The following is a 24,958-nucleotide window of genomic DNA, read 5'->3' as shown; positions in this document are numbered from 1 at the left end:
TTAGAAGCTTTGGCTGTTCTTTATCCCTATGTGTGTATAGCCCATGCATGTGTTAGTTGTGTATATCAATAACAACAACAAAATAATACAACTATATTTCAGGAAATCAAAAAGGAAAATTATCTGGCATAGACGGGAGCCAAGTTATTCTGATATACAATGACTGTCAGTAGCACAGAGATCAAAACAGAGGCCGATAGAATTCAGAGGACACCAACAGAGAGGAACTCTAACTCCTCCAAAATGTGGCTGCCAAGCACCAGCATGCTCCCATTAAGAGTGTGCACGTGTGTGTGAATGCATTACACCCCTGAAACTTCAGATGTATGAGAAAAGCAAAATGCTCATCCTTTAGATAGGGCCTACATAAAAGTAAAAAGACAAATAGAACTTCTATGAGCTTAAATTTTTCTTTAAAAAAAATCTACATCATGAAAACTAAGGTGAAATAATATGATATCCTCTAATCAAGTAAAATTAAAGTCATTTTTTAAAAAATAGATAAAGGAGGGGTGGCTAGGTGGCACAGTAGATAGAGCATGGCCCTGGAGTCAGGAGTACCTGAGTTCAAATCCAGCCTCAGACACTTAATAATTACCTAGTTGTGTGGTCTTGGGCAAGCCACTTAACCCCATTGCCTTGCAAAAAAAAAAACAGATAAAGGAAATCCCTTTCATCAGACATCAAGGCCAAAATGAACTTGACCTCTTTGAAGAGGGAGAAAATAAGGAACAAAGTCTGACTTTCAAAGAAACAACCAAGAAAAGGCCCAATTTAACAAATTAACAAAAGCTGTATATCCCACATTTTCATACTACCTTCATTTGGCTCCCAAGTGGAAGATTATGATAAATGTGCCTGAAGCTTTTTTCACATAGTATAGGAACAAAGACTTCCTAAGACTTAGAATTAAGACATTTCTAGGTTCAAATACCACTATAGCACTTACAAATTTGACCAAGTGCTTATTTCTTTCTCTCTCTCTTTTAAAGCCGGTTTCCTTATCTTTAAAATGGGATTGATAATATTTGTATTATCAGTCACAGAGTCCTTGACAATGAAAAAAAAAGAGCTTTGTAAAACTTAAAGTGAGAAACAGAAATTTTGCTGTGGTATCCCATTTGGGGTTTTTAGATGATGGAGTGGTTAACCATTCCTTTTCCAGCTCATTTTACAGATGAGGAAGCTGAGGTAAACAAGGATAAGTGACTTGCCTGGGATCTCACAGCTAGTAGGTGTATGAGGCTAGACTTGAATTCAGGAAGATGAGTCTTCCTTACTCCAGATCCCGCATTCTAACCATTGTGCCACTTAGCTCTATAATAATAGTGAGTATTTTTATAGAGCTTTAAGGATTGTAATGTACATTATACAAGTTTTCTCATTTGATCCTAACACCTGCAAGGTGCCTGCTATTATTAAATCTGATTTCACAGATGAGAAAATGGGTTGAGAGAAGTCCAAGGTCACACAACTGAATAAATGACTGAAATAGGATTTGTATATGGGGTCTTCCTGACTCCAAATCTTGCATTCTACATTAGTTTTTAAAATAAGATAATGGGAAGAGATTTTGGAGCTGAATCTATAAAAATGCTAGATTCAGATTTCTTGATAAGTGATGAAAAAAACTATCTACTTAATTCCCTGTTTCTCTTTCTCTAGGGTTTTTGGGGAAAGACCCCAAAATCTACTTGCAAGAACATGAGGATAAAAAGCCAGCAGGTTTGGACCACAGGTCAGCTTTCTCTGAAAAACTCCATTTTAAAGCAAGTATGATGAGGGAAACAGCATATGGTATGTTTGAACACAATAGCTACCCTGTGTATGACTGGGGTCTCTCACAGCATTCCACTGTAGCACTAACCAAGGCTATTATAGGGTTATGGAGACAGTAAGCTCCTTTATTGACTTTCATAATAATACTGGCATTGTATTCACCTGGGGATAAATGATTTCTTCTGATAGTTTCAAGGAGGAAGACTCAGGCAGCACAGTGTAATAGAGTAAGGCTTTGGCTTCTGAACTCATCCTCATGCTTGAATAAACACATAGATGGAGAGCTCTTCAATTTTCTACCAGTTCTTTTCAACCTTTCTTCTTGGCAATTCTCTCTTAAATGAGGAAAGGTGGAAACAAACATTTATTAAACTCTTAGTGTTTAGTCCCCCAGTCATTATGCTAGGGACCTATGACAAGGTATATCTTAGCAATATGGTGGGTTTGAGTCTAGACTACTGTAATAAAAACAAATAATGCGATAAGGTGCATTATTTTTTTGTTTCCCAGTGAATTTTTTGATTTCCCAGTGAAAAGAAAAGTTGTGTTTACCATACTGTAGTGTATTAAACATGCATGTTAAGTCTAAAAATACCAATATATTTGATTAGTTAAAAACTACTAAAAAATGCAAGCCATACTCAGAGGATCATCTTCTGCTGGCAAAGGGTCTTGTCTTGATGTTGATGGCTGCTGACTGAATGGGGCTGTGGTTGCTGAAGGTTGGGGTGACTATGAGTAGTTTCTTAAAATAAGACAACAATGAAATTTGCCATTTTGATCGACTCCTTTCACAAAAGACTTCTCTGTAGAATGTGATGCTGTTTGACACCATTTTACCCACAGTAGAACTTTCAAAATTGGAGTTGATCCTTCTAAACGCTGCTGCTGCTTTATCAACTAAGTTTATATACTATTTTTCAATATTGTCATGTCTCAAGAGATAGAGAAGCTTAGGAGAGGGAGAGGGATGGGAGGTGGAGCAGTCAGAAAACACAGAACATTTATTGATTAAGTTCTCTCTGTCTTATATGGGCATGACTCATGGGACCTCAAAATAATTACAATAGTATCATCTAAGATCACTGATCACAGATTACCAATAGATATAATAATGAAAACATTAGAAATTTTTTGAGAATTACCAAAATGTGACACACAGATATGATATGAGCATATGCCATTGGAAAAATGGCACTGTTAGATTTGTTCAACGCAGGATTGCCACAAATCTTCAATAAGTTTTAAAAAACACAACAAACTACAGCCTGCAATATATCTGCAGAAATGCAAAAAATGAACTACAATAAGGCAAGGTATGCCTCATTTGATGATTACAAAACCCCTGAAAAATAAGTGTCATTATTATCTCAATTTTACAATTGAGGAAACTGAGGTAGATAGAAGTGACTTTGCCCAGGGCCATACAGGCCATACATCTGAGGCCAGATTTGAACTCAGAGTTTTCTGACTCCAGATATAATACTCTTTTCCATTTTATTTTCTAGCTGTGTTTTCCATTGCCATACCTTTGTATAGGACATCTTCCATGCCTGAAATGGGTTCCCTTCTTCCCTCCTTATCTTATAATTCTTAGTTTTTCTCAAACCCAGATTAAGCACCTACATAAGGCTGAGGTCTTCACTTACCTTCCCACTAGCTTCCAGTGTCTCATCCCCCCCAACCTTTTTATTTTGTATAGTTTTTGTTTTATTGTACTATTGTATTTTATATTTGTATTATGGGGCAGGTAAATGACTCAGTAGATAGAGTGCTGGGCTTTAAGTCAGTAAGAATCATCTTCATGATTTTAAATCTGGCCTCAGATATTTACTATCTGTGTTACCCTGGGCAAGTCATTGCACCCTGTTTGCTTCAGTTTCCTCATCCTTAAAATGAGCTGGAGGAGGAAATGGCAAACTACTCCAGTACCCTTTCCAAGAAAACCCTGAATGGCATCATGGAGAGTAGGATACAACTGAAAAATAACTTAACAAAAATGTGTAATATACAAATAATTGTGTATAAATTGATTTTGTATAAATTTTATAGTGTATCTGCAAGATCCTTAAGGGCAGAGACTATGCTGGCACATAAATATTCAATGATTGATTTCTGAAAACAAGACAGTTCAATTACAAATAAAAACTTCAGAAACAATTCCTTCCATTTGAACAGACTATTCTCACTTCTCTGCAGGCCAGACCCAATTTCTCTTCCATGAGTTCTCAAAATAGAGGGAGGATGAAGAAAGATTTCCTGGTATTTGATGTGGAATAGCTGTGATCACAAGAGGGTTATCAGTTAAGTGAGGTTCAGGTTTAAGGTCATAATTTGATCTTACATTTACTCATGAAAGGTATGGTGATATCCACCTACACTTGAATTGAGATATACAATGGCACCTTCCTGATGGAACTTGGGACTCTCCAAATCACCAGTTTCTTTGGTCCAGGTACTTGGTGACTCATTCATACCTCATGTGTCTGCAGGATTGTGCAGGTCTCTGCAGGAAGTTGGGACTAAGTTGAGAGGGAAGGAAAATTCATAATTCGTGGAATTCAACTCCCTTAATTTTAGAGAAGGGCTGGGGAGGTGACTTGTTCAAATCTGACTACTTAATAGCTGTGTGAAGTTGGGCAAAATCACTTTACCTTATAGGTAATGAAAAGTTAAGTGACTTGCTTAAGGTCACATAGTCAAGCTATATCAGGGTCAGACTAGGACTTGAACTCTAGTCTTTCTGGCTATAAATCTGGCTCTCTAGGTACCACACCAAAGCTCTCCCTGGAATTTGCAGATAACCAAGAATTAATAAATGAGCACTGAATGAATGACTTAATAATCCAGGCTATCTATGGGGCTATGAAAATGAGTTAGAATGTGACCCATCCTCAGGAAACAAAGAGAGCAGCTTTATGGCAGTAAGTATAATTCTCTCTCCCTCCTTCCTTCTCTCTCTTTCTCTCTCTCTCTCTCTCTCTCTCTCTCTCTCTCTCTCTCTCTCTGAAGTTCACCTTCCTTTGCCTTTGAAGTTCACAAAACATTTTTCTTAAAATAGCTTTGTGATATAGGTAGTATAACCTTTAAAGTAATTGTTTGTAGCACCAGGAGCCTCATGTTACCACCACCAACTTTTCCTTAGGCAGACAGCTCTATTTTTTTAAAGAGAACACTCATAATTCTTTCAGTTCCTTTTTCTTCCTTTTATTCAGTTCTTTTTCTCTCCCACTCAAACTATTTTCTCCAACAGACTGTAATAGACTAATTCAGCAACTCAGCTTATTTATTTTACTATATTCCTCTTAGGTGAGTCTCTCCAATTTGGCACCAGTTGGTACTTTCCTAGGACACTACAGGTCTACCACAGGTCTTCATAACTTCATAAAAACTGCAGAACTTGGAAAACTCTCAGAGAGGACCATAAAAATGGTAAGAAGCTTATAAAAAATTATCTCTGAAGAATTTCAGAATTGAGAGTTGGAAAGGACCTCAGTGACTTCCTAATTAAACTTATGCATGACTGGATCCTCATTATAACATATTCCCAAATGGTTATTTGAAGACCTTTGATGAGGGAAAACCCTGTTTAAGATGGTTAATTCTACTTTTAGAGAACTCTAATGATTAGGAAGTTTTTCTTGCATCAAACTTAGATTTGACTCTTTACAAATTTCTACCCATAATTTCTATTTTTGCTCCTGGAGCAAAACTGAACAAATATAATCCACCCATCTTGTGATAGCTCTTCAAATGTGTGAAGGGGACTATCAGGTCCCCTTTGATTTTTTTTTTCAGGCTAAATATGACCAGTTCTTTCACCTGAGATTCTGATTTAGAGCATTTTGCTGTCTTGATTTCCCTTCACAGAAAAAAACTCCAGTTTATCTATGTCTTTCTTAGATAATAACACCTACAACTGAACACAATATTCTAGTTAAGAGCTGCTGAGGGCAGAGTACAATGGAATGACCACTCCCTATTCCTAACAGTCCAAAATACATTCATTTGTTTGTTCATTTTTTACCACCACATCACACTTGCTGATCTATATTTAAGTTCATAGTCCATTAAAACTTCCACATTTTGTAGAACTGCTCTTCAACCATGCCTACCACTCATATTACTTATAAAGCTGATTCCTTGTATCTAAATATAAGAACCTGGGATGGCTAGATGGCACAATGGATAGAGTACGGCCCTGGAATCAGGAGTACCTGAGTTCAAATCCGGCCTCAGACACTTAATAATTCCCTAGCTGTGTGGCCTTGGACAAGCCGCTTAAACCCATTGCCTTGCAAAAAACAAAACAAAAAAAAAAACCTAATTATAAGAGTCTACATTTATTTATTTACTTTTATCGCATGCTTATTTCCCCAACCTATTTCTTTTCTTTTTTTTCTGTTTTTTTTATAAGACAATGGGTTAAGTGACTTTCACACAGCTAGGGAATTATTAAGTGTCTGAGCTCACATTTGAATTCAGATCCTCCTGAATCCATGGCCAGTGTTCCATCCACTTTGCCACCTAGCTGCTCCTCTATATTTATTTTCCTTGAATTTCATCTTATCAGATTATCTTATTAAGATAAACAGTAGCTTATTAATATTGTTTATCTTATCATTAGGTGAGTTAGCTATCCCTTTTCATTTTCTGTCAACACAGGTTTGTTGAGCATACCATTTATGTTTTTAGCTAAGTCACTGATTAAATATGTTTAAAAGAGCAAGGCCAAATGGCTTAAAATTACTCCATTGGAGACCTCCTGCCATAATTGACCTCAAGCCACTAACAACTAACCATTCTTTCCACTTTCCCTTCCTTCCCCTTTTAAGAGGCAGTGGGGTAAAGTGACTTGCCCAAGGTCACACAGCAAGTACCTGAGGCTATTTTTGTATTTGAACTTGTGTCTTCATGACTCCAAGCCTGGTTGCTCTATCCACTGTATCACCTACCTGCTCTTTCAACAAAGCATTCTTTAAATCCATCTAATCAACCAGTTTTTAATCCATTTAATTGTATTTCCTTCTATTCTTCATCTCTCCCAGAATACTTGATCAAAAACTTTGTTAAAGTCTAGGCAAACTAGTGTTCCTTTTATCTACTATCTTGAAAAAGGATATGAAATTAGTTTGGCAAGAACTGTTCCTGATGAAGCTATGCTAGCTCTTAGTAATTACTTCTTCCTTTTCTAAATATTCACCATTTCTTTAATAATTTGTTCTAGAATTTTTCCAGGAATCAAAATCAAGCTCCTTGTCTATTGTCTGTAGACTTTATTCTCTTTCCTTATTTTGAAATTGGGACATCTGATCTCAAATCTTGGGGACCGACCCTATTTTCTATGATCTTTCAAATATCACTGACAGTGGCTCAAAAATCAGGTCCTTCGGTTAGCAAAAGGATAGCTAGCAGTTCTTTACTACCTTCTTCTTAGTTCAAATATTACTTCTCAGGGACTCAGTTTCTTTCAACTGAAAAATGGGGATCATGATAACCAGTCTCATGGGGCTGGTGTAAAAAGCAAATGAGATAATGCATGTAAAGTATATAAACCTTAAAAGCTCCATTTAGAGGTCAGCTGCTATTATTATTCTAAAACCTATGGATTCTCCTCCTTTAAAAGGTTTTAAAATTACAAAGTATAATGGAAGGTTATACTTGCATTCCAATTAGGAGGACTGTACACAATTTGGAGCATGTAAATTTACTTAGGTAAAGCTAATACATTATTAGGAAGAAATAGAAGAGGATTTGATCAATTATTGGCCAAGAAGTGCTTCAGGAAGGATATTTAGAGGAATTGTAGAAGATTATTATTCAATGATAGCTCCTAGTTCAAAAATGAAATTATTAAAGAATACAAAGAACTATAGCTTACTATAGAGGGTTGATCTCATCATTTTAGGTAATTTTTATGTAGATGGGCTAGTGACATGAAGGATTTAAACCCCTTTTCACTGTCCTATAAAGGTTCTAAGAGACTGTTTTCCCCATATGTGTGAATGGCTCCTGATAATCTAGAAAGGCCCAGGAGATAGGGTCAAACCCAATTGACTTAGTGATTCTAATGGATTTAGAGAAAGAAACCTAGTAAAATTCTGAACACATTTGCTTATCTGGTATATTGGTTCCCCCCCCCCCCAATACCCCCAGAGAGTCATTTGCCCAGTTGTTTACTGAATGGGCAAAGTTTCAAAATGAAACGACTTGGCCTTCATTCCTCTGAGAGCTTTGTGACTGAGGAAGATATACGTCTTCTCCCTGTTCTATCTAAAAGCTGGCAGTGGGCACGAGGTATTTATTATTAGATGCCTTCAAGAAAATCAGATCACTGTTTTTCCCATGCTCTGTCCTTAGCTTCCAGGAATAGATTTCTGAACCCATAAATGTTTTTTTTATTTACACAACAAAAATTAAATAGCAATGGCTTTTGTTTTGTGATAAAGCAGTTCTAAGTATGGAAATGGGAGGAGGAGGAGGTAAGTAGTTGTTAGTTGTTTTTCATTTTCAAAGAAGATTACAACATCAGGGAGGTGATGTCATGGCAAGCACATGAATTAGATTTGAGTGAGGGGATGCTGTGTTAAGTTGCCAGCCTCACCTTCTCCTCTAGAGCCATCTAGGTCTAGTGGCCAGATATGAATCAGGACAACTGGAAATGACCCTGGATGGGAGGCAGTCAGGGTTAAGTGACTTGCCCAAGCTCACACAGATAGTTAGTGTTAAATGTCTGAGATTGGATTTGAATCCAGGTCCTCCTGACTCTGGGGCTGGTGCTCTATCCACTCTACCATCTAGCCATCTTAGTGGTGGTGGTAGTAGTAGTAGTAGTAGTAGTAGTAGTAGTAGTAGTAGTAGTAGTAGTAGTAGTAGTAGCAGCAGTAGTAATGATACTAACTAGGGCAACCAATCAGGCTGGGATTTCCCAGGCCTCTATCCAAACCATTGCTGTGGGGCTCAAGGTGGGCAATGTAGAATGGAAGAGGAATGGACTCTCTGCTTTAAATAGCATTTTAAGGTTTATAAAGTGCTTTACACCCATTACCTCATTTGATCCTCACAACCCTATCTTCAGTTCTTTTTTAGTAGTAATTGACTCTTTGTAATACCATTTTGGGTTTTCTTGGCAAAGACACAGAGTAATTTGCTATTTCCTTCTCCAGCTCATTTTGTAGATGAAGAAACTGAGGCAAACAGGCTAAGTGTCTAAGGTAAAATTTGTACTTAGGAAGGTGAATATTCCTGACTTCAGGCCTGGCACTGTAGCCATTACATCACCCAGCTGCCCCAAAAACCCCATGAGTAGATGCCATCATGATCCCCATTTTGTAAATGAGGAAAATGAGGCTTAAGAGAGCCTAAGAGATTTTTTTTTTCCAGTGTCACAAAGTTAGCAAATATCTGAAGCAAAACTGAAATTCAGGTCTTGTCTCCAGTATACTACAAAGGCAGTCAAGAGAATAGAGGGTGAGAAATCAACTCAGCAAAGATAGCTCATTTATTCCACAGAATACAATGGAAAAAAAAGTATATCCTCTGACATAGTCAACCAGCCTCTCCCTATTCCATTTGTTGTTGACAGTTATCTTCTTATAACTCTTCTACCACATGCTATCCCTGGAGCAACTGCTCCATAGTGTGTATGGTAATGGCAAACATGACCTTTCCCTTCTCAGGTTTGATTACAACTGATTGAAAGGAACATTCTAGGCCATGTAATCCAACACCCTAATTTTACATAGGTGGAAACTGAGACCTAGAGAGGATGGGACTTATCCAAGGTCACACAGGTAGAAAAATCTTTAGTTAGAATTCAAACTCAGTTCCTCTGACTCCAGATCTCACTTTCTTTCCATGGTTCAGGGGCATCAAGGAGTCCTAGAATTATTAGAGTCCATCTAGTCTAGGGAGTAACTTTTTGGTGCACAGATAATCTGTGAAAAGATTTCAAGGATCCTGCAAATATAAAATGGGAGATGAAGGAAAATTACATTTTTATTTTTATTAACTTCTAATAGAAATTTAGCATTTCCTTCAATTATTAAAAAAAAAAATTGAGGTCCTTAGGCTTTGTGCAATTGCCAAAAGGATCTTTGATACAAAAAAGTTGAGAATCACTGCCCTAATCCCTTACACTTGAGGCAACTGATGATAAGAGCAATAGAATCACCTGTTCACAGTCACATCATTTTCCTGCAGTTCCCAAAAAAGGGCGGGAAGCATGAAAGCTAAGATGGACTTTGGGTTTTATGTTGCATATTAACTGAAGTTAGAGAAGTGCTAGAAACAAAGAACACTAAAAAGAAAGCATATTAACTTAAGACAGACAACAAGTAAGAGTTGAGATAGAACGAAAGCTCAGCAAACCTTGACTCTGGGCCAGAAACATGCCAGGAAAGGTCTAAAGAGAAGAGCATCTTCCAAATGAGCCACAGCAGTGGAAATCTCCACCTGCTCACTCTTGGATGACTCCTGATTGTGAGGCAGCAGCCAAAGGCTCTGAACTCCACATTGCAAAGTTTGCCCTTCATCATTTAGCAAGGGGGATCTTTGAAAATGTTGGAGAAGAGAGGAAACAACCCACTAAAGTATCTGTAGATTCATCTCGTGATGATACACAAGATGGATTTGCAGTGGCCTGCTTGTATTGTCCAAGAGTCCAATTACAAATCAATTGCAATAATGCAGTGAAATGATAAGAGTCTAAATAAGGTTTGTGGAAGTTGGAATAAAAAGGGAGGGGAGAATTTAAAGACATTGGGGGGACAGCTAGGTGGCACAGCGGATAGAGCACTGACCTTGGAGTCAGGAGTACCTGAGTTCAAATCCAACCTCAGACAGTTAATAATTACCTAGCTGTGTGGCCTTGGGCAAGCCACTTAACCCCATTGCCTTGCAAAAAAAACTAAAAAAAAAAAAATAAAGACATTGGGGGGGGAGGGGGAAATGATGGGAAAAAATGGGAAAAGACTATACAGAGCCCTGTCTTGATACAGTAAACAAAATATGTATTTCCTGAAATTTATGGAATTTTTAATCCATAATGAACCCACACTGTCTCTTGTTAAACTAAACCACACAACCTCCATGGTTAATAAGAGTCTAACCATAGCACACAGATCATCCCAACAAATCCCCTCTTTCTTTCTGGCTGTGGAGAAAAACCTACCTTTGCTTATTAATGTCAACTACACATATGGACAAACAGCTAATGATCACACCTCAGACCCCAGGTCCCTGAATCCTGAAACCAAATACTATGTGCAAATACTGCTTCCAACAGATGGACACACTTCATAAATATTCCTTGTTGAAGAAATCTAGGAAATGGAATTTTCAGGTTCCAAGAAAAGTTTTAGACACAAAAACTTAAGAGAAAAGTTGGAACTCTTCTTAATGGAGAAAGTATCACTATATTTAGAGTTAAAGAACTTGATTACCTCTGTGAGTTCTTTATGGGCTCAGTTTCCCCAATGGGAAGGAGGGTGGACTAGATGATTTATACTATACATTTTATAGGGTTCTATCTGGTTCATGGTCCTATGAGCCTATAAATCTATGATAATTTTGATAGAGGCTGAGTTGATTTTTAGATTTTCATTATCCACCTGCTTGAAAAAAATTGCTGAGAAAACTAATAGCTTAGAAGACTTAAGAGATAAATGTCTCCAAAAAATAGGATCCAGAGATGAAAAAATGCATCCTCCTCACTTCATCCCATAAATGGAGTAGCATATTTATGGATACTGCATATAGAAAACCCTGAAACTTATCTGACCATGAGAAGATTGAATTGATCCTGTATCATTTATTGTTCCTATTTATATTTAAAATGATTTTGTCCTGTAACTGCTTATGTCAAAGTTCTCTGTCTCTGAACTTGGTTCTATAAAGGATTTTAAGTTTAAAAATTCAGCTCTTTGGCTAATCATTGATCTAGTCTTGCCTCAAGGAATTAAATGACCAAGTCTGGTCTAGTATCTTTATACCACCCAAGCTATCCTCCAAGGATGCACGGTTTGCTGTCCAAAAAGTCTGGACCTCTACTTGAAGTGAACTCAAAACTTCTTAGTCCAGTAGGAAAAGAATCTCTCATTATCAAACTTCCAATTAATCCTATTGTCCCCTACACCTCAGCTCTGTAACCAATCATGTTGCCTTCAACCCTATGATGTCACCTACGCTGTTCTGTTCTTTGTTCTCTATTTCCCCAAAAGGGAGCTATTCTTTTGCTCAGGATCTTTGGCAGAAAGGAAGGCAATCCATTTATCCATTTATTGACAGCTATACTAATCACTGTTAATAAATGTTATTTTGTTTGGAGAAATGTGCCTTGGTTTACCTTTTTGTTAAATTTCAAATCATGACAACTATAAAATCCTAGTCACAGATTTAGAGCTCAAGATACTTTAAAGGGTGTCCATCCTATCTCCCCCCCCCTTTTTACAGATAAGTAAACTTAGGGCAAGCCCAGAGAAGTTAAATGATTCACCCAAGGTGATATAGATAAGAAAGCAAAAGATCATCTAAAGCTTCAATTTACCAAACTATATCTTAATGTGTACTTTTACAATACTGGTTTTTTTCTATTCTTTGGAATAATGGATAATATACTAGTTGGGAGAGAGGAGAGAGATATATTTAGAAGTTATGACAACATAAAAGCAAAAGATATACATGTAAAAAAAGAAAATAGGGTGGCTAGGTGGCGTAGTGGATAAAGCACCTGCCTTGGAGTCAGGAGTACCTGGGTTCAATCCAGTCTCAGACACTTAATAATTCCCTAGCTGTGTGGCCTTGGGCAAGCCACTTAACCCCATTTGCCTTGCAAAAACCGAAAAAAAAAAGATACTATTTTAAAAAAAGAAAATAGACTTTTAAAAAAACAAGAATATGCTAATATAACTGTTTAAATATAATCATTAAATTAAGTCCACTTCTACCAGCTAGCAATACAAAGATGAATCCAACTGGGTCCATGTCCTCATGAAGTATATAATCCAGTTGAAAATTTATTTATACATACAAATAATGAGTATGTATATGACATTATACAATTAGTTCCCTAAGTAGAAACAACATGGTGCTCTAAGACCAGGGGAAGGAAATTTCCTTTACCAATGAAGATTGACATTTTCTCTGCAATTTATGTTATTAGAGTCACAGGAAATTGAGAAGTAAAGTGATTTGACAAGGGTCACACAGTTTGAAGCAGAACCTGAAATGTATGTGTGTGTGTGTGTATGTGTGTGTGTGTGTGTATGTGTATATATATAACATGAAGATATATGTATACACATATAAAAAGAACTGCATAAATTGAATACAGTAAACAGTTGACCTTGAAGCTAGAAAGATGTAGGTTCAAGTTCCACTCTCACATTAGAAGAAAATACACTCAGTATTGGCAAGGAGAATGGACCTGGAGGTCACAAAAAGAGAAGGACCCATATAGAGAACACAAGTGGTCAGCCACAGTGGAGAAGGGGCAATTAACATTCCAGGGTTGGAAGGCAAAAGAGTTAGTGAAGTCCTTACAGATTCCATCAAGTACTGGAGACTGGGCATTGCTTAGCTGATAACCACTCCTTCTGGTTTCTGGCTCAGCTAAGTTTCTTAATGAATTTTGCACAGAAACCATGGATGCCTTCAGCCTCCACACCTGATGATGCTCTGATGGATACCACTTTCCATCTGACTTTTGCTTCTCTAACCCCTAGCTTTAGGTTTGGCTGAAATCCTTGCTAAGGATACTGTTGTACACTTTAGGAAAGCACTATAACCCATACCAGTAATACCAGTAGGAGACTTAAATCCTACATCTACCATCTTCTAAAGTAGGTTCTCAGTTTTTGATACTTGATTCCTTTCACTGACTCAATTAAATTTTTTAGCTGAAGTTTGTTTTATTGGATTCTGCCATGAGCCTCGTCAATGAGGAAAAAGGAAGAGGAAACCCACTCTCCCATCCCAACTTGATTGTACTTTGCCAAGGAAGTCCTCAAATTTGGCTTTTACTCCAATGTGATTTTCTTCTAACTGTTTTGAAACTACCTTTTCAAATTTTAAACTTTCATTTTCTCCTTTTCTCCCACATCAGTGGGAGGAGACAGGTCTTTCTTTCCCAGAACTCATATGCCTTTTCTGATGCTTTTAACATGCAGAAAGGATTTTCAAAGTCTGAAAATTTCACACTCTTCTCTCTCTAATAATTGTCTCCTATAATTTCATCATTTGGACAGGGAGGAACTAACTGATTGGAGATTTTTCTGATTATTCCATATCTTCTTTATATAAATGCTTCCATGTTCAAAAATCAAGAAATGGAAAAGGTCAACAGAACCCTCAGAAAGACACATCATAAATACTTTATCCAAGAGAATTAGAAGTCCCTGGATATAAGGGCACTGAAAACAACATTATAAGAAATTGAATGAACTTTACCTTAGAAACAAAGGGGAGAAAGGCTATGGTCACAGCTGTTTATGAAGAATCAGCTCTGTCTAGGGAGTCAGATCACTAACTAGTTGGGGCAAAGGTCAAAATCAAAACCAAATTAGATGAAAGATTAAAAATGAGAAGGCACTGAATGTGATTACAGAGGCATCAATGCCAACCTTAGAAACAAGCTGTCACCTCCAAAGAACAGGAAACAGATGACAGTAAAGACATTGAACCCATTGCCCTTTCTTTATGAGATTACAGAATAGTTTATCTCTCCCAACTATATTCTGAAATAGGAACCCCCCCCATACTCCCATGCTACATTTTTGACAAATGGTCCCCTTGCTTTTGCTGGAAGGACACCCGAAAAGGGCAAGTCCAGAGGGCCTGGGGTCCATTTCACTTTTGCACAATATTAATCATTAGGAAAGCTTTTTCATTTTATTAAGCCTAAATCTCTTCAACCTCTACTCACTGCTTCTTGAACTGCCCTCTATGCCACTACATAAAAGAAATCAAACTCTCCTTTTTCTTTTTTTTAAGGGACAAAAAGGTTTATTTAGGTATTGCTGTGATTAGCTAAAGGAAAGGAAGAGTAATGTCAGTTAGAAGCTACTGATCTCCTAAGGGGACTAGAGTAAAGACAGTTGGAAGCCAGCAGCAGTCACATCAACAATAAAAGGCACTATGAGAGGATGAGCAGTAAAGAAAGGTATAGGAGCATGAGAGGTTACCTGAGGGGTCATGCTCCCCAAAAGTGGACTAGCTTCACTGGAAGACAAGCAACTCACCTGAGTAGAGGGTGAGTTTTTAAAGGAGATGGGGGGGGGCAGGTAGCTCAGACAGCAGAAATGAGGTAATGAGGGACATAAAGTTGAGAGCTAGTAGCTCAAAAATGTAATCCAAATTGAGGAAAGCAGGGATCCATTTTTTTTGCTGATTGAGTTTCAGGGAGGAGAAAGTTACTTTACTAAAACTTCATTGACCTGATTCAAAGACTTGAACAATGGAAGGAAGGTCAGTATAGAGTATAAATATATTAATTATGAAACATATTTCTCTGTCCTATATTTCTCTTTTTTCATTCCCCATTCAAACAATTTAGAACCAAATTTATCTGGGAATTGGGGCAAATGTCTCTTTTTTTTTTTTCCCCCTAAGACTACTTCCAGCTTAAAAGGGGATGTAGAACTGTCCCTGCCTAGTAGACTCCATTTGAGAGGAAACTCCCCATTTTCTAATGAAAGCCTAAAAATATTTGAAGAAGGTGACCATGCTTCTCTATTCAAGGGTATATTGATAAATATTTAATCAAAAAGATAAACACAGGACATACTTTCAAATTTGATATATTATTACAATTTTCTTTATCACTTTTTTTTAGTTTAGACTGTCAAAAAATATTATTTCAAGACATGATCCATAGTTTGCTAATTTCTGAAGTATAAATGTTCTCCCTGAAAATTAAACAAACAGCTAGAGAACTGGTTGGAGCTGGTTCCAGCACACCTCTGCCTATACTGCATCTTTTCAAAATGAAACATCCCTAGGATCTTTTAATTAATGTTTTTAAAGTATGATGTCCATGGAAAGAAGCAATGTAACAGGAAAAATGTGTAATTTGGAAGTAAAAAGCTAGGGTTCTAATCTAGACATTATCATTACAGGTTAGGAGAAGCATTTGACTTGTGGATAAACTGAGAGGACCTGAGGCTTGAGTATCTAAATCTATAATTCTATGGATCCTGGATACTCTCAGAGGATATTTATCATAGGAATCAAATATGTAACCTATAATCGCCATGGAGCCCACAACAGTGGTTTCCCACTGATTTTAATGTGCTGATGTAGTAATTAAAAAAGAAAATATGTGAGCACATGTGATTTTCTAAGTCAATATGCAATCTACAGGGATTCTTTTATATGGTCAACAGGTCCTTGTTTCTATTTGAGTTTGACATCACTTTAAAGATTTGCAAAAGGTTTTATATACATTATCTCATTTGATCAGCCCCCTAATTCTGTGTTGTAGGGGTTGGTTTTTTTTTTTTGGCAAGGCAATGGAGTTAAGGTCCCAAGGTCACACAACTATGTAATTAAGTGTCTGAGGCTGGATTTGAACTCAACCTGACTCCACTGCACCACCTAACTGCCCTGAAGTAGGTCTTATTATCATATCCATTTTGCAGATGAGCAAACTGAGATAGAGATGAAATGAATTGTTCAGGATCACACAGCTATTAAGTTTATGAGATAATATTAGGTCTCAAGTCCTCCAAATTCTGAGGACATGCTTTCAATATTATAACACCTAGATGCCTCTGGTCACCTAGATGATTTCCAGCTTGGCACCTAAAAATGTTGTACCCAGAACCAAAGATAATCCTCTAGGCAGATGTGGTTGAACTAGAGCAGAATAAACCTGGGATTAACACTTCCCTCCAATTATATATGTCAAACCAGTAAAGAGTATAGAATACTGACTGTGGAATCAAGAAGATCCAAGTTCAAATCTGGCCTCAGATACTTATTTAACTTGGGCAACTCATTTAACTTTTTTTTAATTCAATTTCCTCAACTGTAATAATATCACCCACTCCCAAGGGTTGTTGAGAAAATCAATATTTGTGAAATACTTAGCACACATAGTAATGTCATAGGTGCTTAATATCTATGATATTTCCTACTCCCTTTTCCTACAGATCAGATAAAGGTTGTGTTCATTTTTCTGGATGCCATGTCAAATGGTGCTCATACTGAGTGTTTGTTCCACTAACCCTCCCCCCCCCCCCAGATCTTCTTCATAAGTAATGCTTTCTAGATATCTTTCTTCTATACTTGTCAATTAGTCAATCAATATACATTTATTAAGGCTACTGTGGTAAGCTCTAGGGATATAAAGAAAGGTCAAAGATAGTTCCTGCCTTCAAGAAGCTCACAGTCTAATGGATTTCAAGGATGAACAACAAATTTATAGCTTCAAAGTAGAAGATTTTAAATTTATCCTTTATTTTAGTTAGCCTATTAGTCTAACTTGTGCTATTTGGGGTACCTAACCATGTTTGCTGTCTTCAGTGTTATACTGGAGTTGGCTAGTACCAGCTGCTGAGAGCTGATTATTAAATTTTCAGCATGAGCATTTACACCTCAGAAATTAGCAAATGCTAGAAAATTAGGGCTTGATTTATTGTTTTGATGATGATCTACACTTAAGGAAATCTAGGGGCAGAGAGGCCCAGTGGATATAGTGCTAGATCCAGAAACAAGAAGAGTTAACTGCAAATCCAGCCTCAGACACTAGCTCTCTCCCTCAGTTTCCTCACCTGTGAAATGGGGATAATAGCACCTAATCCCCAGGATTATTGTGAGGATCAAATGAGGCAATTTTAATAATTTTAATTACATTAATAATTGTATTAGTACATATAAGTACCATATAAATTTTATTATTAATAATAAATTAATAAAATAAGTTTTATTATTAATAAAGTCATGAAAATGTTAATGAAGATTAAACTTCATTAATAATAAATTGTTAAAGTTTAAAATATTAATGAAATTATGCTAATAATGAAGATTATTGATGATGAATAATGTTAATAGTGAAGATTAAAGTGTGATGTGAATACATCTCCATCTTTTCTTCCACCCCCAAGTCACCCTTAACAGCTCAGAGTCAGAGACAGATCTGTGGATCATTCTATCTACATGGGCCATTTGTTGTCATGATATCCTTAGTCATCTTTACTAGTGATCTACTTCCCCTTTTAAAAAAAATCATCCTCTTTTGGTATTACCTCTGGCACGAATTTCTTCCATATGTTTTTTGCCAGTTCTTTGGCCCAAATTAGCTACATGAATTTGAGTAAGTCTTTCCTTGAGTTTCAGGTGCCTCAGGTACAAAGGGGAGTGATGATACCTGAACTATCCTAGTAATAACATCTGTCATCTGAGTCTACTGTGACCTTTTTGCCATATCCCAAGATCTATGACTGCTAACTTTTATAGCTCAAGAAAATAAACAATTTCATATAATATAATAATATAACATAACATAATTTCATATAATATAAAGATATTACCTCACAATCCTAATTAAAGGTAGGAAAAAAGTCCTGGAAACAACATAATCCCAAGCATTCCTTCATTCATTGAAGAACCTGTTGAGTATTTTCTGCATTTGCAGACCCCCAATAGGTGATAAATCTATGAGGGTCCCATGTGCTGAGTTCCATAAAACTGCCAAGAGCTATTTGCTAGTATGGAAACTAGAGAACCTCAAAAATTTCTGGCTCATATGCTAATATGCAAAAGCCAGCATTAGAAGAGAGAAAATAATGCTGTTATGAGAACCCAGAGTGAGGTTCAACTTCTTCCTTTGTCTTTAATACGTTCAACTCACCACTTGTGAATACACTCTGGACAGACAGTCACCTTCAATGACCTGACAAAAATGTCACTTAGAATAAGGTCAGATTCCTGGGCCTGGATAACATTCATTAGTCTGTGCAGTGGAGCAAACACTCATCTCTCCTTATTGGCATCAGAAGTCATGATGGATTTTGATTCCAGCCAAAATGACTTATTTACTATTCCCCAAACATAATTTCCATTTATCATCTCCAAATTTTTGTCTGAGTTGTCTCTCCCATGACTGGAATGCCATCCCTCTTTAACTAAGCCTCATAAAAATTCCTAGCCTGAAATCTTTCAAGGGCTTTAAATCCACCTCTTACCTGAAACCTATACCTAATCCTTCCCATTGTTAGTGGCTTCCCCCACTTCTGAAATTACTATGTATTTCATAGGATTTATAGGTAAAGAGCTCAAAGGAATTTTAGCTAGAGGACCACTGATTCTAAGATCATTGGATCATAGATTTGAAGCCAGAAGGAATCTCAGCCTTTGACTCTTCTATCCTACTACTGGTCCCTACCCCCAAAAAGGTCAAAGGCAGAAAGGTTCCATTTATACCACAATGTTCATAGTAGAACTTACCATAACCACAAAAAAATTAGAACCAAACTGAGTGCCTGTTGGTTGAAGAACAGGTGAATAAAACTGTGGCACAGGAATGTCATGGAATAGCCTTCTGCCATGTGAAATAATAAGTATATGGAATTCAGAGGAACTTGAGATGACATCTACGATCTGATGCAAAGTGAAGTAAGCAGACAGGAAAAGGATATATACACAATGCTTATAGTAATGTAAAGTAAAAGACTTGTAAATGAAGCTGAATAGTGAATAGGTGGAACAATTCATTCCTGGTTTATAAAAGAGATGAGAAAAGCATCTTCCTTCCTTTGAAAGAGAGAATGAGGAGGTAAGGCGGGGTTAGTGGATAACAGACTATTACATCCAGGGTTAGCACAGTGTTTAGAATATAAATGTAAATATATAAAGTGCTTAATAAATCCTCATTTATATTACCAGATGCAATCACTGTGTTTGTTGATTTTGCTTAACCTTACATTTATTAGTACAAAGGAGAGGTCATGGGGATGGGGAAGAGGGAAAGTTTATTCAGAAATGACACTGATATAAAAACAAAAGGTCAAAGTGAAATTCAGTTCTTAAGATTCTTTTTTTTACAAGGCAATGGGGTTGAGTGGCTTCCCCAAGGCCACACAGCTAGGTAATTATTAAGTGTCTGAGGCTGGATTTGAACTCAAGTATTCCTGACTCCAGGGCTGGTGCCACCTAGCTGCCCCTGAAATTCAATTCTTAAAATGATCCTTTCAACCCCATAAAGAATAACAGACAGAGTTGTGGTTGGGTCTTTTCAGTCCCTCTCCTCATTTTACAGCTGACAAATCTGAGGTAAACAAGGTTGAGTGATTTGCCCAGGGTGGTCCAGTTACTAAATGTCTGAGGTCAAATTTGAACTCAGGTCCTCCTTACTGTAGGGGTGGTAATGTATCCCCCTGCATCATTCACTACTCCATAGACATGGACCTGGGAGGAATTACAGACCAATCAACCTCAATTTTACAAGTGAAGAGCTGAGAACTAGAGAATTTAATGACTCCATGGTGAGAGCAGTAGCAGGGCCAGCATTCAAACAAAAAAATCACCAACTCCAAACTTGGAGCTCCTTCTACTGTCCCAAGACAGAACACAGACCTTCTCTGATAAAAGACCCAATTCTAGGACAACACTCAGTACCTATATACATTCCCACCTACCCATGCAGATCCTCTGAGGAGATGACAGGCAAGAACACACCTTTGGAAGTTAAAAGTATTCCCATATGTAAAATATTATCTTTATCAAAAGTGTTGCCAGATGTCCCTGCCTATACCTTCTCTCCCCAGGAGCAAAGGTAGTGAAATGGAAAGGGGATGATAAACTGAATGGACCAGACAGGTGCTGACCACAACTGACCCCACAACATGAAGCAACTGAGAATGAAAGTTGGCTCCACCGTTTTAAGAATATTGTCCTTTCGATTTCATTTTGATGCAAGGCAGACTGTTGCTCTGATAACCCACATAATGTAATGTCCCTTGAATTGCTCTCAATGCATTCAAACTCAGCTCCTGTTAGTGGGGCCTAAAGAGATTCTCCTCTGCAAGGCCAGGGCAGGGTTCGCAGAGGCCAAGAAGGAATAATGAGGTGGTGACACTTGCTATGACTCTCTATAGATAGATTTGAAGATTGAGCAATGCCATCGCTATTCCCTTAGCCACAGGCATGGCCTGGGCTGGTCTGCTGCCAATAGGTCTGGTTTGTCTGGAAATGAAATAAGCCCAAAATGTGGGAGGGAGGGGGAGGGAAGGGGAGAGAGGGAAAAGAGAGAGAGGCAGATAAACAGACAGACAGACACAGAGAGAAAGACAGACAGGTAGTGGATGGGGAAGTGAGGAGAGAGGGGAGGAAGAAAGAAGGAGAGAGAGAAGGAAGAGATTAAGGAAAGAGAAGGGGGAGAGAGAAAATATAGACAAATAAACAGAAAGACAGAGACAGAGAGAGAGAGAGAGAGGTAGGGTTGAAGGAGGTGAGGAGAGGGGGAAGAGAGAAAAGAGGAGAGAAGGAAGAAATTGAGAAGAGAGAAGGGGAGAAAGAGAAAAAAGTGGACAGAGACAGGAACAGAGAGACAGAGAAAGAGAGATAGAGACAGAGGTAAGAGGTGGAGAAGGTGAGGACAGAGGGAGAGAGAGGAAAAACAGAAAAATAGAGAAATATACAGAGATACATGGGGGGGGTCAGAGAGACAGGGAGAGGGACAGACAAGAGAGAGTCAGAGACACAGATGCAGACAGACAGACAGACAGAGAGACATTTCCTTTCTCCAAACTCTTCCAGCATGACAACCAGTAACTTTCCCAACTGATATCTCCACATTTTGAAGTCTATTTCAGAAGAAAACATTTAAAGTAGAAATAAGGCAAGTTTCCAATTCACAAACTAGTTTCATTATGAGGAGAAAACCATTTAAGTTGTACTTGAAATACACTGACCAACCAACCTACCAACTAACTAATCAATATTTACCAAGCTGTTTAGTCCTAAGAAACCAAAAAATAAACAAAAGAAGAAAACATTACTCCTTTTCAAAGTAACATATTGTCTGTGGTAATGACTTGTATTATTCATGATTTTCATTAAAATCCAAATATCCCATGAGGGTCTGCATTCTGTAATATTTCGGGGCTTCAAATATTGGTTCTAAAACTTAAAAATATCACATCTCTGAATCTTAATTTCCGCCATCCTTAAAATGAAGATAATCCTTCGATTTCCTATCTTATTGGCATATTTCAAGGAAATTGCTTTTTTAAAGTTAAAGCATTATATGTGGGTTTTTTTTTTTGCATATGAGACACTATGCTAGACAGAAAAGATGGCATAGTTTGTTTCTATTAGGTGGGTGTTAAGAATTTAAGAAAAGAGATGTCTGCAAGAAAGCAGATAGCTTTTCACATCTGGCTTAGTAGTTGGGAGTCATTTGTTTCTGGGCTCTTAGAGTACAAAGCTCTTAATCCACGAGGAAAACTGACATCTATATAGTGCTTTAGAATTGTTATGTACTTCATATACATTATATTATTTAAGTCTCACAAAACATCCATTGGGTCATTATGAACATGTCCCATTTTACAGATGAGGAAATTCATGGTTACACAGATAGTAAGTCATCAGAGAAAAGTTGAATTTGAACTGAGGACTTTCAAACCCCAGTCCTTGAACTCTACCCCAACAGGGATGTGCCAGGGCACCTTCCATGACTGCCTGGCCCCACTTACCCTGGCCTGGGTTTGACACAGGGGACAGTCACAGTCAAAGCAGTACTGCTCCTTCAGCTGCTTCTGTCTCTCCACAGTGGGCATCAACACATCGAGGTAGCAGATGGTGAGCTGTGGAGAAGCAAGGGGGAAGGAAAGAGATGGTGAGGCTGGGGTACCACCGGCTCTTCAGGTGGTGCAGCCACCAATGAGGGGCTGAGTGGGAAGGGATCTTCTGGTGAAGAGATGGGGTGGGAGTGGTGGGGGGGAGCTCCCTTAGTGTGTTCTGGTCACTTATTTTCCTAATGAGGCTTTCAGGCTCTTCCTCTACAGCCCATCCTCTGCCCAAATAATCTTCCTTTAGCCTGCCCATTTGACACTCCATCCAAGAAATTTCAGTGGCACCTTATTGTCTCTAGGATAAAATAAAACTTTCTAATTTGGCACTTAAAAAGCCTTGCACAGTCTGGCTCCAGACTACTTTTCCAAGTTTTTTTTTTTTTATATCTAATCCACTTCATGAGCTCTAGGCTCCAGCCAAATAGTCTATTTGCTGTGTGTGTGTGTGTGTGTGTGTGAGAGAGAGAGAGAGAGAGAGAGAGAGAGAGAGAGAGTGTGTGTGTGTGTGTGTGTGTGTGAAGCTAAGTGGTGTAATGCAAAGAGCACTAGCCCTGAAATCAGGAGGATCCGGGTTCAAATTCAGCCTCAGACTCTTTTCACCTACTAGTTGTATAACCTTAGGTGAATCACTGAACCCTGATTGCCTCTTTGCAAGCAGGACCATCTCCAGTCACCCCGATTCACCTCTGACCACTGGACCCAGATGACTCTGGAGGAGAAAGTGAGACTGATGACCTATCCTCCTCACTCAAATCCAATTCATGTGCTTGTCATGACATCACCCCACTGACATCATCAAACAAAGGACAAACATCATTGTTTGTATACATGCAGGTACACATGCATGCATGCATACATTAAACAATAAGTATGCCATCTATATTTATATATGTGCATCTAGTTGTACATACATATACTTAGGCAAATGTAGATGCATGTGGCACAGATATGTGTATATACACATACAGAAGAGTATTATTATTATTATTATTATTAATTTTGGAAATCTTATTGAGTATATAAGGGAGTTGTATAGTTATTTTGTTTGTTTTTTCTTAATCTTTATCTGCTTGTTTTTAGACTAAAAATCATAAGCTCACAGATTTTAGACCCAGAGGAAACTTCGGAGGCCATCTAGTCCTGAGTTTTCAAAATATATACATATACACCTTGTATATATTCCTGTACTTAGAATATATCGAGTCCCAGCATTTTTTCTGGCTCTCCTTATGCCTGGAACTCTCTCTTTTCTCAACTCTGATTATGGGTCTCCCTGGTTTCTTTTAAGTTTAAAGGTGATTAAGTTTTAATTTTTAATTAAGTTTCCTTTACTCCATCTTCTACTGGAAATCTTTCCTAGCCCCTCTTAATTCTAGTGTCTTCTCTCAGTTTTTTTATTTGCTATTTAATCAGTATATAAGTATATATTTGTTTATATATGTTCTCTCCCATTAGATTGTAAGCTCCTAGAGGGCAGCACCCCTCTGTTGTCTCTTTTGGCATTCCTAGCAGTTAGTACAGTGTCTGATATATGAAGTAGTTGCTTAATAAACGTTTATGGATTAATTAACTGATTCTCACTCTAATTATTAAAATTCTTGGTTTCCTTCAAGGCTTGCTTAGCTCATGTGCCACCTCAATAGGTCTGTTGATAAATTTCAGGGCACATATGTAAATTTGGATGGAACCATTATATATTTATTTTTACTAACTTCTACCTGAAATTAAATATTTCCTTCAATGATTGAAAAATATTGTGAACTATTGTTCTATTAGAAACCAAAAGGGATGGGATTTCAGAGAAGCCTGGAAAGACTTGCATGAACTGATGCTGAGCGAGATGAGCAGAATGAGAAGAACATTGTACACCCTAACAGCAACAAGGGGTGATGATGATTAATGGACTTGCTCATTCCATCAATGCAGTAACCAGGGATAATTTTAGAGTGTTTGCAACAGAGAATACTACCTGTGCCCAGAGAAAGAACTGTGGAGTTTGAACAAAGACCAAAGTCTATTACCTTCAATTTTTTTTTTAAAAGTTTCTTATGTACTACATAATTTTGCTATCTCTAATATTTTATTTTCTCCTAAAGGATATGATTTCTCTCTCAACACATTCAATTTCGATCAATGTATAGCATGGAAACAATGTAAAGGTTATCAGACTGGCTTCTGTGGGGGTAGAGGAGGAACTACAAAATTCAAAACCTTACAAAAATTATAGATAGAAACTACTATTATATATAATTGGAAAACAAATAAAATATTAATAAAAATAAAATAAATAAAAAAGGAAATATCAAAACTCCAAAAAAAAATTGGGGAAAAAAAAGATCCATAGACTCCATCAGATTGCTAAAGGAATTCATCACACACACACA

The 24,958-nt window shown here is 37.5% G+C and overlaps 1 protein-coding gene across 3 annotated transcripts in view; it reads right to left on the bottom strand.

The window, feature by feature from the left end:
• Window positions 1–24,958, bottom strand: part of SMYD3 (SET and MYND domain containing 3) — a 1,048,891-nt gene that overhangs the window by 203,230 nt on the left and 820,703 nt on the right. For all 3 annotated transcript variants that reach the window (XM_074222846.1, XM_074222848.1, XM_074222849.1), the window contains one exon: window positions 22,476–22,586. In XM_074222846.1, coding sequence (XP_074078947.1) covers window positions 22,476–22,586 — 111 coding nt within the window. The remainder of the gene's footprint in view (window positions 1–22,475; window positions 22,587–24,958) is intronic.

This window comes from Macrotis lagotis, chromosome 2, assembly GCF_037893015.1.
Source record: "Macrotis lagotis isolate mMagLag1 chromosome 2, bilby.v1.9.chrom.fasta, whole genome shotgun sequence".
NCBI lineage: Eukaryota > Metazoa > Chordata > Mammalia > Peramelemorphia > Peramelidae > Macrotis > Macrotis lagotis.
Note: the sequence above shows the minus strand (reverse complement) of the source record. Positions and strands in the feature narration are given on the sequence as shown.